The following is a 15690-nucleotide window of genomic DNA, read 5'->3' as shown; positions in this document are numbered from 1 at the left end:
ACCTTTATTGGGGGGGTTAGGGGGGCTAACCCTAACTGCCCTAACAGTTATTACAGTCACAAATGACACCAATGCAAAAAAAAAATGCAATTGGTGTCACTGTGACTGGGGGGGGGGGCAGGGGTAATTGGGGGGTGATCGGGGGGTAAAGGGGGGGTGTGAGTGTGCCTGGCATGTTCTACTGTACGTGTGGTGTGTTGGTGCAACTCACCGATCCTCTCTCCTCGGTGCCGGAACGAAAAATACAGACACGGAGGAGAGATTACATCACTTCCTCTCCTGTGAGGAGAGGAAGTGATGTCACGGAGCATTTCTATTCATCGGGAGCGATCGCGAGGGGGTGGCCATGAATGAATGGCCGCCCCCTCATCCCGGATCGCTCCCGAACGAATGCAGACCGCCGCAGGCACCGGGGGGGGGGCCCGATCGGGCCCCCCACCCGCGGGAAGGCAGGGACTTATATATACGCCCATATGCCTGCCCGTGCCATTCTGCCGACGTATATCGTTGTGCGGCGGTCGGCAAGTGGTTAAAGCAAGACATTTTACGTATCTATTTGCTCAATGTAACATCATCTTTCAAAGTATACAAAAAAATCAGGCTAACATTTGTGTTTTATTTTTTATTTTTTTTTATTCATGAAACAGTAAAAAAAAAAAAAAAAAAAAATTGAAAAATTCCTGCGCAAATACATAAAAAATTGCAACAACCACCATTTTATTCCCTAGGGTGTCTGCTAAAACAATATATATAATGTTTGGGGGTTCTGAGTAATTTTCTAGCAAAAAAAATAAAAATTATGCTTTTTCATGTAGAAGTGACAGAATTGGCCTGGGTGGTAAGGGTTAATTATCATAAGTAAGTAATATACAAATAATTATTATATATTTTTTTTAAAGTAATTCACTATATTTTCAAAAACGACTCAAGCAGATGGCTTAACGGTCAAACTACTGAAGTTTGAAGTTATAACTTCAAACTAGTAATTTCACAGTAAATACTGTAGATAAATAATGATTATGGTGTAACGTATACCATAATACTATATAATTTATCTTGATTAAAACAGTACATTTTCAGCAGCAGAAGATTATCATTCTCCCTCTTACTGTAACTGTGTGAGAAAAATTGGATTATGAGTGAACCTTATATCCATAAACCCATGTTCTTTCTTTCTAATTAAGAAGGCTAGGCTGGAAGACACTGCAGTGAGAAGACAGCCTCTCACTGAAGAATTTTTATTAGACAGCTGGGGCCAAGGGTACTTTCCCATTGGTCCAAGGCTCCAAGCGTTCCCTTGAGCTCAGTGCCTCAGACAAGAAGTGAGGAGAGGCACTGTGAGCTCATCATCTCAGTTTGCTGCAAACAGAGTGTGGCAGCTTGTATTTAAACTGGCCACACTGTATGTAGCTTCTGACAGACTGTACGAGGAGCCCCGTATCTCTGGAAATATAGGTCCTAGGAGCCCCAAATTTTGACCAGTGGTGGGGTAGGTCCCAATTTGGGGTATATATGACTTTCAAAGCTTGATCGTTTTTTCATTTTTATTTTTTGTGATTTGTTTTTTTTGTTTTTTTATCTTAAGGTAAGATGCCTGGAGCTGCAGCTCCAATAGCCCCTATGTTAATCCAGCCCTGGGTCCTGGGAGGCCAACCAATATATTACAAACAAGTTGTGCTTCTTAATTTAATACAAGGTGTGTAACCAAATCTATATGCATAACAAAAAAAGTGAAAAGTCCCGACCTCCCCCCTGCCAGACCCAGCCTTCCCATACAACTGCCACCAAGTACCCCTTCACCACCCCCACACACCAACATCCCCCAAAGAAAAAGACTGCCCCCCCATGGGAGCTGGAATATCCCCCCTCCTCCCACACCAAAAGCCCTGACAAGCTTCCTCCCACACTCTCTACACCCTTTCCTGGTCCCACCTGTGCTACAATATCTGCAGAGGTAGGTACTTGGGCATCCAATAATCAGAGTACAACCACAATTAGGGATGAGCTTCGAGTTCGAGTCGAACACATGTTCTACTCGAACATTGCCTGTTCGCCTGTTCAGAGAACAGTGAACAATTTGGGCTGTTCGCAGCAAATTCGAAAAGCCGGAACACCCTATACAAGTCTATGGGAGAAATCTAAAGTGCTCATTTTAAAGGGTAATATGCAAGTTACTGTCCTAAAAAGTGTTTGGGGACCTGGGTCCTGCCCCAGGGGACATGGATCAATGCAAAAAAAAGTTTTAAAAACGGCCGTTTTTTCAGGAGCAGTGATTTTAATAATGATTAAAGTGAAACAATAAAAGTGTAATATTCCTTTAAATTTCGTAGCTGGGGGGGTATCTATAGTATGCCTGTGAAGGAGCGCATGTTTCTGGTGCTTAGAACTGTCCCGGCAAAAAGTGTCATTTGTGCAGGAAAAAAAGTCTTTTAAAATCACTTGCGGCTAAATTGTTGGCTCCCCATAATACAGAGAACACTCAATGAGTGTTCTCTGTATTAGCCGACAATTCATTCATTCATTGATAAACAAAATAAAAATAAATAAAAAGCGTGGGGGTTCCCCTAAATTCAATTACCAGGCCCTTCAGGTCTGACATGGATATTAAGGGGAACCCCGTGTTAAATTAAAAAAAAATTGACGTGGGGGTCCCCCTAAATATCCATACCAGACCCTTCAGGTCTGATATGGATATTAAGGGGAACCCCGTGTCAAATTAAAAAAATCCATACCAGACCCTTTATCCGAGCACGCAGCCTGGCAGGCCGCAGGAAAAGAGGGGGGACGAGAGAGCGGCCCCCCCTCCCTCCTGAACCGTACCAGGCCACATACCCTCAACATTGGGAGGATGCTTTGGGGGTCTGTGACCCCTCAAAGCACCTTGTCCCCATGTTGATGAGGACAAGGGCCTCATCCTCACAACCCTGGCCGGTGGTTGTGAGGGTCTGCGGGCGGGGGGCTTATCAGAATCTGGAAGCCCCCTTTAACAAGGGGACCCCCAGATCCCGGCCGTAGTGACGTATGGGTGACCCTGCCCCCTCTGATGTAACGAAAACCTGCGTTACATCAGAGGGGGCGGGGTCACCCGTACGTCACTGGGGAACCCCTGGCTTCCCTCTCCAGCTTCAGAGGGGTGGGGTCAGGTGACGGGTGGCCCCGCCCTCCTTATATAAGAAACGTCAGCGCTGGGATCTCCGCAGTGTCTCCGCACTGGAGACAAGACGGATGTATGGACAGCGCTGGACTGAGAGATCCCCCGTCGCTGGATATGATCATCCATCGCTGGACCCCGGAGAGCCGTCGCTGGATAGCAAGAGTGGATTAGCACCGCTGGAATCTTTTTTTAATTTTTTTTATTTTTAATAAAGGAATTTTTCAAAAGTGTGTTTGTCTTATTTAACCATTTTTACACTTTCTTTGTGAAATGGTAGGGGTACCCCCTTACCATTTCAAACAGGGGGGGGCGGGATCTGGGGGTCCCCTTGTTAAAGGGGGCTTCCAGATTCTGATAAGCCCCCCGCCCGCAGACCCTCACAACCACCGGCCAGGGTTGTGAGGATGAGGCCCTTGTCCTCATCAACATGGGGACAAGGTGCTTTGAGGGGTCACAGACCCCCAAAGCATCCTCCCAATGTTGAGGGTATGTGGCCTGGTACGGTTCAGGAGGGAGGGGGGGCCGCTCTCTCGTCCCCCCCCTCCTTTCCTGCGGCCTGCCAGGTTGCGTGCTCGGATAAAGGGTCTGGTGTGGATTTTTAGGGGGACCCCCACGTCAATTTTTTTTTTTAATTTTATGCGGGGTTCCCTTTAATATCCATATCAGACCTGAAGGGCCTGGTAATTGAATTTAGGGGAACCCCCACACTTTTTTTTTTTTTTATCAATGAATAAATGAATTGTCGGCTAATACAGAGAACACTCATTGAGTGTTCTCTGTATTACGGGGAGCCGACAATTTAGCCGCAAGTGATTTTAAAAGACTTTTTTTCCTGCACAAATGACACTTTGTGCAGGGACAGTTCTAAGCACCAGAAACATTCGCCCCTTCACAGGCATACTATAGATACCCCCCCAGCTACGAAATTTAAAGGAATATTACACTTTTATTGTTTCACTTTAATCATTATTAAAATCACTGCTCCTGAAAAAACGGCCGTTTTTTAAAACTTTTTTTTGCATTGATCCATGTCCCCTGGGGCAGGACCCAGGTCCCCAAACACTTTTTAGGACAGTAACTTGCATATTACCCTTTAAAATGAGCACTTTAGATTGTGAACGTTTGAGTCCCATAGACTTTAATAGGGTTCTAAAGTTCACACAAAGTTTAGGTCTGTTCGCAGGTTCTGGTGCGAACCGAACAGGGGGGTGTTCGGCTCATCCCTAACCACAATGGACAATAGAAAATAATGGATGCTCAAAAACTAAAAGTCTCTCAGACAGACCATTATTTTATTTTGGATCAGTGGAACTTATATGATACTAAAGTCTTTTTAATTTTATATAAACATAACAAACATGTTATACTTACCTGCTCTGCGCAACGGTTTTGCACAGACCAGCCCAGATTCTCCTCTACTAGGGTCTCTCTCCAGCGCTCCTGGCCCCTCCCTCCTGCTGAGTGCCCCCACAGCAAGCAGCTTGCTATGAGGGCACCCGGGCTGAGCTGCAGCTCTGTGTGTCTATTCAGACATGGAGCTGTGGTTCAGCCCCACCCCCTCTCTCGCCTGATTGGCTAACTGACTGCTGTATCTCAGCCAATCATGAGGGAGAGTCCATTCATACACATCGCTGGAGGAAGATGAAGGGCTGAAGGGGGCTGCTGTTCACAGAAGGTTTTTTTTAATCTCAATGCATAGAATGACTGACTTTACAACCACTTAAAATTCTTGTTTTCACTTTCCACTATCTGCCAAAACTAAAATACACCAGGTCATACAAAAAGTAAATATTTCCACGCAGGTTTTATTTCTTAGGCACTCTTCGCACTGGGGCGGGATCGGCGTCAGCGGTAAAATGGTGCTATCTTTAGCACCGCTTTACAGTTGTTTATCGGTGGTATTCGGCCGCTAGCGGGGCTGTTTTACCCCCATGCTAGCAGCCGAGAAAGGGTCAAAACCACCGCAAAGTGCTGCTGCAGCAGCGCTTTGCCAGGGGGCATAGTCGCGCTGCCCCATTGATTTCAATGGGCAGGAGCGGTGAAGGAGCAATGTATACACTGCTCCTTCACCGCTCCAAAGATGCTCATAGCAGGACTTTTTTTACCGTCCTGCTAGCGCACCGCTCCAGTGTGAAAGCCCTCTGGGCTTCCACACTGGAGACAGAGCAGCGGCTGTTTCAGGGCTCTTTGCAGGCACTATTTTTAGCTTTGTAAAGCCTGCAAAGCACCCCAGTGTGAAAGGGGTCTTAGACAACTAATCGTTGTTTTCTGATTATAGCAAAATCATTTTTTACAAATATTTTTTTATAATTATCAATAACAATTTATACATACATTTGTAGAAATTATTACAATTATTATTTTTAAACTAGCCATATGGTGAAGATGACAATTGGTCCAATAACAATACCACTAAGTAGACACCTTAGGTAAGCTGCAATTGTCTTAAGACCACATATATTTGGTTTAAATAGAACAGGTAATTCTGTCATAGTCTGCTTTTTAATGGGATCAAGCACTGTTGGATTTCTTTTATTATTCAGAAATGTGGTCAGTAGAATGTGAATGTACTCTCTTCTCTCCATTGCAGTCTCAGTACTATTGCTGCATTTTCCATAAGAAAATAGGATACATTAAATATTCAATTAGGGTAACAGGCAGGTATCATGCAAATACTGCATTTTGTAACAGAGAAAAAAAAATATCAAGATATAATATTAGCATTTTTGGGGTTCTTTGTTTGTTTTAGTTTTTTTAGTTTTTGAACTGGTTATATTGTAGTCGATTGGGTCACGTGGTCAGTCTACAGATAGGTTGTATGTTTGTCATAAAACAAATGCATATTGCATGTGAAAGGGTTAAAAATTCAATACAATACGTGAAGAACATAATAAACAAGCTTAATAACATACAATGTGAAGAAGGTAATCACAGCTAGTATTTCAGATAATTTCTCAATATATTACATAATAGGTATAATATTGTGATATTAGGTAGCTTTTGTATGCTTTGTAAAGCTGATTATCAATGTTTATCAGCTATGGATCTCAGCATATGCTGACCGTGGCAGTAAAGAAAACTTTCTTCTAATGTCAGTTATGTAAAATGTTCCATGAAAAGCTTCTATGTTCAGTACATTTTTATATATACAAAGAATGAACTGTTTGCTCACCATTTCATTCTCTTCCCCTTGGTTAAGTATGGCATGTTTTTCTCCCATTTCTTCATCGACTGCTTACTAAAGATTAGCAGGGGAATGTAGCAATACTGAATAATCCCTCCTGACCTGCACACTCTCTCACTCTGGTGCTTTTATAGTCACAAGTACAACCTCTTTACTTGCCTAAGGACCCAGATTAGCATTCAGGCTTCATGACACTTCCATTCCATATGAGATGTGTTTTTTTTTTTTAATTCATTGAACAATCCAACCAAATATTAATGACCTTTAAATCTTAAGGCCATTTGTGTTAAGCGTGCCAAAATCAAACCACAAAACTCCCGAAGAATCAGGGCATTCACGTGAAACTAGTTGAGGCTTTGAGACCCTTTAACATCCCATTTTATTATTTACTACTTGAATTCAACCTTAACGTGATTCAATGTTTTGGTACATGCATCAAACAATTTGTAGCTTGGGTTATCAAGGGGTGATATTACAAATTGGGGGAGCTGTACGTTCCTGCTGATATGAATCTGCACAGGACATGTTTTTATATTATAGCATTATGTGTATTAACACATACATTTTACATTTTTTGTACTAATAAACTTGAATTGTTTTATAGAAAATTATAGACTGTTTGACACCTTTAAAGTCCATTCTAAAAATGTATTTTATTAAGTTTCTACCTCTCATAAACTCACATAAAGATTGTAGCCCCAAAATAATCCCGACAAAGTGTGTATGCTGGTAGTGAACATAGATAAAAAACAAAATGTAATTTATAATCTTAAAAAAAGTAAAGTAATTTGTTTAAGCTAGGCTGTAAATTTGGATTTAGGCTGATAACATTTATTAGCTAAAAAATAGATTGTAGTGAACACTTTAAAAACACCCTCTTCCTCTTCCCAAGGCAACATGAACTAATTGTAATAGATTTTCATTTTATACATGGCTCTAATACACTCATACACACTTCACTTACTTTGACAATGCTTTTTCCAGCTGCTTTAAGGTGTCTAAACAAGCATTTTACAGTTAAATAACATTCATAAAATATGTTGAAAGCATATATAATCTTTTGGAAACCATTTTGGTTAAAAGTAGTGGTCTGAATACCACATGCTTGAAGACAATCCTTTCTGATTTAATCTAGTGTCTCTTTAGTTTCAAAACAATAGCACATAGTAGATCAAAGCTATTGCTTCCATAACATTATTTTATAAGTCGTGGACAAGGATACCCGATGAAAAAAAATCTCTCATTTATATGTAGTCCTTCCCCTCTGAAGGCTAGTGTACATGGGCTTTTGAGTTCAGTTGAGCCGGGTTAGAAATTAACTTTATATTTTGTGTCAATATATTCACACAGTCTCCATACATTACATTTGGAGGCCAGCTATTATCAAAGGTTAGAAAATTCTGGACTGTAATCTGCATCTTCATATTTTCCATTACCAACCTAACTCCCACTTGGAAGCTCTGCTTTGTAAACCCTTTCAGTTATCTGCTCTCCACTCCAGAATCCATTTGAATTAGTATGGGAGCCAAGAATAAATGTAAATGTTATGTACTGGGTCGGGACCTGCAAACTTTTTCTCCTCCCATTAACTTTCTGATTCTGAAAGACTATGCCTTTGCATTTCCTGTTTGCCAGATTAGTGTGCTCTCTCCAGCTGATATCTTTTTCCTTGTATACCTGTTGTTGCCCATATCCTTGTTACTACTTGTTACTGAGCCTTGGCTTGTTCATTGACTATACTTCTTGTCTGATCTGATCCAGCTACTACTTGTTACTGACAAGCAGTGTTGTTACTGACAATCTGATCCAGCTACTACTTTGTTTACTGACTACATCTCTGCTTGATCCCTACTTGCTATATCCTTTCCTGGACCCTGGCTATCTCACCTCCTGATGGGGTGATCCTGAGGACCATGACATGATCTCCACCATCAGGAGCTCTGGTGATTACTGGATAATGCTTAAACCCCATGCTTTAGGTGTGCCTGCGTCATCTGCTAGGGAGATCTCCTTGTACATTTACATCTGACCACCAATAACCCTCTCTAATGCTACAGTTTCTGGCCTCTGACCACAGACCATGACAGTAGAACTTCATTTTAGCAGTGGCTTTGTCCTGTCCCGTTATTGCCTTATTTTTTCTTGTTCTATGCTTTTTTTCTAATTATTCTTTTCTTTTGTTTGCCTAGTCCATGTATTGCTTACCAAAAAACAACTCACACATTATATTTAATTACTAATATTTAGGTAAAATTAAATGCATTGTTGTTTCCCATACAAAAATCCCCAAAGCAACATCTGTGTCTTAGTCCATAGGGTGCAGCTATACCAAACTTCAACTCCTCTGGAAGGCTGTCCACAAGGTTTAGGAGTGTGTCTATGGGAATGTTTGATCATTCTTCCAGAAGTGCATTTGTGAGGTCAAGCACTGATGTGAACGAGAAGGCCTGGGTCAAGGTCTCTGCTCTAATTCCTCTCAAAGGTGTTCTATCAGGTTGGGGTCAGAAATTTGTACAGGCCAGTCAAGTTCCTTCACTACAAACTCACTTATCCATGGCATTATGGACCTTGCTTTGTGCACTGGAGCACAGTCCTGTTGGAACAGGAAGGGGCTGTACCCAAACTGTTCCCACAAAGTTGGGAGCATGAAATTGTCAAAAATGTCTTGGTATGCTGACATCTTAAGAGTTACCTTCACTGGAACTAAGCAGCCAAGCTCAACCTCTGAAAAACAACCCAATACCATAATACCCACTTCACCAACTGATTTGGACCAATGCACAAAGCAAGGTCCATGAAGACATGAATGATCAAGTTTGGGGTGAAGGTACTTGACTGACCCTACACCTGACAGAAAACCTTTGGGGTGAATTGGGGCGGAGACTGCAAGCCAGGCCTTCTCATCCAACATTAGTGCCTGACTTCACAAATGCGCTTCTGGAAGAATGGTCAAACATCCCCATAGACACACTCCTAAACCTTGTGGACAGCCTTTCCTGAAGAGTTGAAGCTGTTATAGCTGCAAAGGGTGGGCCAACTCAATATTAAACCCTATGTACTAAGACTCGGATGCCATTAAAGTTCTTGTGCGTGCAAAGACAGGTGTCCCAATACTTTTGGTAATATAATGTATTTCCATATCATGTTTTCAGGTCTTGAAACATTTGTTATATAGATTGCTGTTGTAGGCTTCCATTTTGTACATTTGGATTTTTTTTTTTACTGTGTTTCAAGTAGATTTGATCCCTGCTCCTTACATGGCCAGCCAGGCGACATGCTTGGATGAAAGTTTGGAATGCATTTTGGGAGTAATCCCACATTACTTTTCTGTTGTTGGTACCCAACAACAGAATACCAAACCAGAAAGGTCTCCTATAAATTTTGGGGGGAACCCTTGTGGTTTGTTTTTTATAATGGGTTCCCCTTTAAAGTACGCGACAGATGGTAGAATGTGAGAATTATAGATTTATCTATTGAGTAGATACCCTTTTTAATGCATGTAAACAAGCAGCAAGATACAACGCTTAGGGCCTTAGGTGCAAATGTTTATATTAGGAAGAACCTCACAGGATTACGTGGATGTGATGCTGGTCATAATAAAGTCCAGTAAATGGAATTATTTTTTTCAAGTACTGCCAAATGATTAAAATTGGTGATAAAAGCAAACAATACCAATGGTTCCGGGCTTTGATGGGATTTCAGTTCAAAATTCTGATGTAGGGACTGTACAGAAGGTAAATCACGGGCTGTTCTGGTGGCCAGTACAATTTTACTTTTGCATTTACTTGACAGACTTTATTGTGACGAGCATCACATACTCTCCTGTGAGGATCTCCCTAATATAAACATTTCCACCTAGGGCCCTGAGCACTGTCTCTTCCTGCTTGTTTACTTGCTCTTAACACTACTCCAGGTTTACACGTGGTAGCAGCCTGGGACAGTCCTTTGGTGTTCTTATTTATATACATAAACACTGATGATCATTTGGCTACAGTGCTCAAAATACATGTGTGTCTTTGTAATTTTTAATGCATCCTATTATTATGCTTGTTATTGCTGAGATTGTGATCTACTATGATACCCAGATATTTTTCCATTCTGAAATCCCCTAACAGATCTCCTTCTAGTGAATACCTGTCATTTATAACAGCATTAAACCTATTTTATTATGTAGCTGCCCACCCCTTTATTTTGTAAAGTTTCTATGGCTTGCTGTGAAGTTATTGCCCTGATGTCATGTGCCTAGGTTTGAACCTGGGCTCTTCTGGCTCTGTGCTGTGATCCAGCTTGCTCAGCCACTGTGGAATCTGACTCTCTGCAGCTTACAATATGCTTAGTACATCTGCTCCTGGGACTCTCTAGCTCCACCTGCCTTCCAGCTGCCGTAAATCCACAACTGACCCAGCTTAAATTGCAGGACTTCCTGTGTACTGGGCCCATTTGTTGGATCTGTTTCCCTGGTTGTGTTTTAAACTGCTGAGTTACTTAACTTCTGGACTTTGACCTCTGCCTGTTTCCTGGATTACTCTCTTTGCCTGCCAATTTTACATTACACTGCCAGTCTGTGTATGACCCTGCCTGCCTTCAGCCACGCTTCTGGACTCTGACTTTGTTGTCAAGATTTTTCGCTGACCTGACCTGCCTGACTACGCTAACTCCTCAATCCCCAGTCAAACCTCCGCGCTGGACTAAACCTTTTACAGGTAACTCACATAACAAAGGGGCCACAATGAAAGTGGACCCATCTAAACTGGTTAAGGCAATTTTACATCAGGGACACATGCTTGATACTAATGAATTGCATCTTACTTCTCTGGATACTAAACTGGATGCACTGACTGCTATGATAAAATCCTTGCTACCAGTGTCCTCTGAACAAGTTCAGACTCCTGCTCCAGCCCAAGCTGCCTCTTATGCACCCAAACTCCCTCTGCCTGAAAAGTTTGGAGGAGATATTAAAGACTGTGGAAGCTTTCTGAACATTTCCCGTGTACACTTCCACAATGAACCTAAGACATTCAGCACAGCTTCTGCCAAAGTGACTTTTTAATATCCTTGTTAAAGGGGAAGGCACTGTCATCAGTCTCTCCTTACCGGGAACGCTGAATGCTCACTCTTAGCAAGGCACCAGAACTGTCCCACAATAAGTTTTTGAGTTTCATACACTGATTTCTACGACAAAAATCGCAACTTTTCGCAAAGATCTCTCAGATCACATTAATGATGAACTGGTGTATAAAGATCTTCCAGATGGCCTAGGTAAATTCATAGACCTGCGTGACTGTCTGGATGTTGGCTACCATGAAAGGTGTCAAGAGAAATCACAGATTTGCAAGTTACCTTTCAAACATCGTCTGAGGTTAAACCCTAAACATTTAAGTCCATGACACCTGCAGAGCCCATGGACATTGGCTGTCTCCACATGACTGAAGCAGAGAAACAAAAAAGATGCTCTTTGGGCCCCTATATATATTGTGGATTAAAAGGACATATGTTATCCACTTGCCTTACGCATCCAGTAAAAAGTGAGGATCTAACCCATGTCGGAAGGGATGGGTTAGACCTTACAAATCCTTCTTCCAGAATTTAGCTCACAGTACCTGCAATCTTCCATTTGGCCTCAAACTGAATATCCTTTTGAGGCTTTTGTGGATTATGGGGTAGTGGGTATATTCTTGGATCATACTTTTGCCTTGGAAAACATTCTTTCATCTCTATGCTGACACACCTTATCCTCTGCAGTGAGTGATCAGTTGCAGGATGGGAATAGCTTCTAGACATTGATACTCTTAGCTTGTGTGTGCTCCTCTAAATTTCCTTACATCCAGCAGCGGTGATTTTCAGTGGGTCCTTTGGACCTTCTGCATATTTTCTGGATAGATCACCACCTGGAAATCACCCTGTCCCTATGTTTTTAGTTGGCTCTGGTTTCACACGATATTTCAATTTGAAGATGTCTTCATCCCCCCCTGAGAAAGATCAGAAGAGAATACGATCGAAACACGTTGGAGTTTTCTGAGCAGTAGCATCCAGTGTTGAGAAATACACTTTGCATTTCTTGCTATCTGCATATGTAACATTGACATCTAATTTTTTGAATATCATCCATACCAGAGCTCATGTAGTTTTTAATTCCATATGTTCCATATATATTTGTACGCAATGAAGACAATTTTTTAATATATATTTATTGTTTTTTTTCCAGCTGCCTATATACCCTTGAGAGCATTTTTTAAATTTCAACAATTTCTTTTTGTCCCCAAGCCAAGACTCCTGAGCATCAACACACTGAATGGACAACCATTAAGAAAAGGCACAGTGGAATTCAAGACCTCCATAGTCACCCTACAGGTTGGGTTCCTCCATAAGGAAAAAATCATCCTACCTCTTATCGGCTATCCATTCCTGTAATCCTTGGATATCCATGGTTGCAACTACACAGCCCTTTGTTTAACCACTTATGGACCGCCTCATGTAATTATACGTCATTTTTTTGAAGAGGGATATCTCGGTAACAGCAGAAGCTGCTGCCACAACCGAGATATCCCTCTTTACAGGAGGCGGGCCTGTGTACGATAAGAGTGGTCTCCGCAGTGGGTTCGCCGCAAGATCACCGTTATCGGCGGTGGGAGAGGGGCCACCCCCCCGCCACTCTCCCAAGCCCTCCGCCGCTTACTGGAGCCGCCAGTAGCGGCAGAGACGATCAGGTCCTTCTTGCTGCTGGGTATAGAGACGAGTGAGGCTAAGATGGCCCCCACTCGTCTCTATACCATAGGAGGGCGGAAGCAACGTCAAAACGTTACTTCCGCCCATATCTCTTAAAGGTATATTTTTTTCAATGTCATTTTTTTTAAATTAATTTTTTTTTTTATTGCATTTAAGTCCAAATATGAGATCTGAGGACTTTCTGACCCCAGATCTCATATTTAAGAGGACCTGTCATACTTTTTTCTATTACAAGGGATGTTTACATTCCTTGTAATAGGAATAAAAGTGATCCATTCATTTATTTAAATTTTTTTAAAGTGTAAAAATAAATAAAATCAAGTAAAATAAATAAGAAAAAAAAATTTAAACCCCCCTGTCCCGACGAGCTCGCACGCAGAAGCGAACGCATACGTGAGTAGCGCCCGCATATGAAAACAGCGGTCAAACCACACGTGTGAGGTATCGCCGCAATTGGTAGAGTGAGAGCAATAATTCTAGCCCTAGACCTCCTATGTAACGCAAAACAAGCAAACTTTAGAATTTTTTAAATGTCGCTTATGGAGATTTTTGAGGGTAAAAGTTTGACGCCATTCCACGAGTGGGCGCAATTTTGAAGCATGACATGTTGGGTATCAATTTACTCGGCGTAACTTTATCTTTCACAATATAAAAAAATTGGGCTAATTTTACTGCTGTCTTATTTTTTTATTGAAAAAAGTGAATTTTTTCCCAAAAAAGTGTGCTTGTAAGACCGCTGCGCAAATACTGTGTGAAAAAAAGTATTGCAATGACCGCCATTTTATTCTCTAGGGTGTTAGAAAAAAAAATATATATTTAATTTTCTAGCAAAAAAACTGTTTTAAACATGTAAACGCCAAATCTGAAAAAGAGGCCTGGTCCTTAAGTGGTTAATTGGCTTAATGGGGAATTAACCTCCTGGGGCACATTCTGCCACCAAACTGTGAACTTCGTCCCAGTTTACTGACTTCTATGTCCATATCTCCCACCTTGCCACAGGAATAGCATGACTTTATGGATAACTTTTGCAAAAAGTCATCCATAAAAGGTACTTCCCCCATATCATACTTTTGACTGTGCATTTAACTTGATTCTGGGGACACCTCTTCGGACACATTTCAGAACAACTTAGAGAGAGACTTTTTTTTTCCATAAAATTTTTATTGAAAATAAAGTATTGGTCCACAGTTTTACATAAACAGAAGGTGAGTGGACATTGTAACCAAGTAGAGAAATGGTATACAATATTATTATTAAGAACAGAGTAACACATATAAAATAACCAAAGTCTTTAAAGGATCCAAAGATAACAAGTGTCAAAAATTCCCACAAATTTCCCAAATTTTCCCCCTCCTACAATCACTCATGTTCTGCAGGCAGATGTATATACAGCAGTTGCCCTCGCCCCAACCTCCAGGGTGTAGGGCTTATTTGAGGGGAAACTCCTAGTTTACCTGGTTATGACCATCTGCGGTATATCTGCGTAGGTGTGGAGGGTATGCGTCCTTAGGATCGGGAAAGGTTTTGTGGGGATTTGTCTCGATCATTAAGTTTGGTGCAAGAAATGGGGGTCAGGGTCAGTCACCATGTCCAAAACATATATGAAGATGTGTATGTGAGCGTGTATTGTCCTGTCATTTAGGACAGGGGCAGAAAGGGGGAGGACGTCGGGGAAGGGGAGAGAGCGGGGGTCGAGGTAGTGGGGGGAGGGAGGGGAGGGGAGAGAGAATCTAGGAGGGGGAGGGTAAGGGAAGAAAGAAAAGAAAAGACTAGATGGGGGAAGAGGAGCTCCGAGGGCATCACCTCCCTGGTCTCCTTGGGTTGCTCCACGTATGTAAGGGCTCACGAGAGAATCCCTGTTAAAAGAGGTCCTCTCCTAGGATTGCTCTTTGAGTGAGGGTGATGGGTTTTTGTGCGCCATATTGAAAGAGTATTCTCTTAGCAGATGCCGAGTCAGTTGTCTCTATTAGCCAGTAGAGGGGTCAGGGCTTTTTACGCCCATCAAGGAGGCATATCTCTCAGTCAAACAGAAGTGGGTCCAGCAGGCCCATCTCCAGGAGAATTTTGAAGGGGAGTCTCGTTCTATCTGCATCTCAGCTATTTTCCCCACACGGGTGAGCCATTCAGAAATAGCTGGGGTACAGGGTGAACTCCAGTGGACTGGGATACATAGTTTATCTGCGTTAATCATGTGTACCACCAAGGATTTCCTGTGCGAGTAAGCTGGTGTGGAGGAGTGGTGGAGAATGAGCTGGGCTGGAGTGTAGTCTAAGGACTGTGTGGTCACTTGTGAGGTGATGTCCTGTACTTGTGTCCAGAATGTATGAAGTAATAGGCAGGACCACCAGATGTGCATGAGTGTTCCTTTTTCATTCAAACATCTCCAACATCTGTCAGATGAATCTGGATTGAATTTGTTGAGGAACTCAGGCGTTCGGTACCACCGGATAAGGGTTTTATAGTTGTTCTCTTGTGTTGTAACATTAAGTGAGCCCTTGTGTGTTATTGTGAAGATGCATTCCCAGTTCTCATTGGATAGGTTTAGGAGACTTTATCCATCCCTATTCCTCTCCAATGGGGGCTGGATTCTTATTTGTTGAAAAAAAAAGATGGTGGACTCTGTCCA

General features: G+C 42.1%; 1 protein-coding gene across 2 annotated transcripts in view; it reads right to left on the bottom strand.

Moving 5' to 3' along the window:
* LOC143988162 (putative cation-transporting ATPase 13A4) overlaps positions 1-15690 on the bottom strand; it is a 162071-nt gene that overhangs the window by 129072 nt on the left and 17309 nt on the right. Inside the window, exon 1 of one of the 2 annotated variants that reach the window (XM_077487493.1) lies at positions 6327-6489. The exons of the other annotated variant lie outside the window; for it this stretch is intronic. Within the exon in view, the coding sequence (XP_077343619.1) occupies positions 6327-6374 (48 nt within the window). The 5' untranslated portion in view covers positions 6375-6489. Of the gene's footprint in view, positions 1-6326; positions 6490-15690 lie in introns of those variants that run through there. 2 annotated transcript variants of the gene reach the window in all.

Source organism: Lithobates pipiens, unplaced genomic scaffold (genome assembly GCF_037356315.1).
Source record: "Lithobates pipiens isolate NorthernLeopardFrog02 unplaced genomic scaffold, aLitPip1_a1.2 Scaffold_18, whole genome shotgun sequence".
NCBI lineage: Eukaryota > Metazoa > Chordata > Amphibia > Anura > Ranidae > Lithobates > Lithobates pipiens.
The sequence above is the reverse complement of the archived record's forward strand: the minus strand, read 5'-3'. Positions and strand labels throughout refer to the sequence as shown.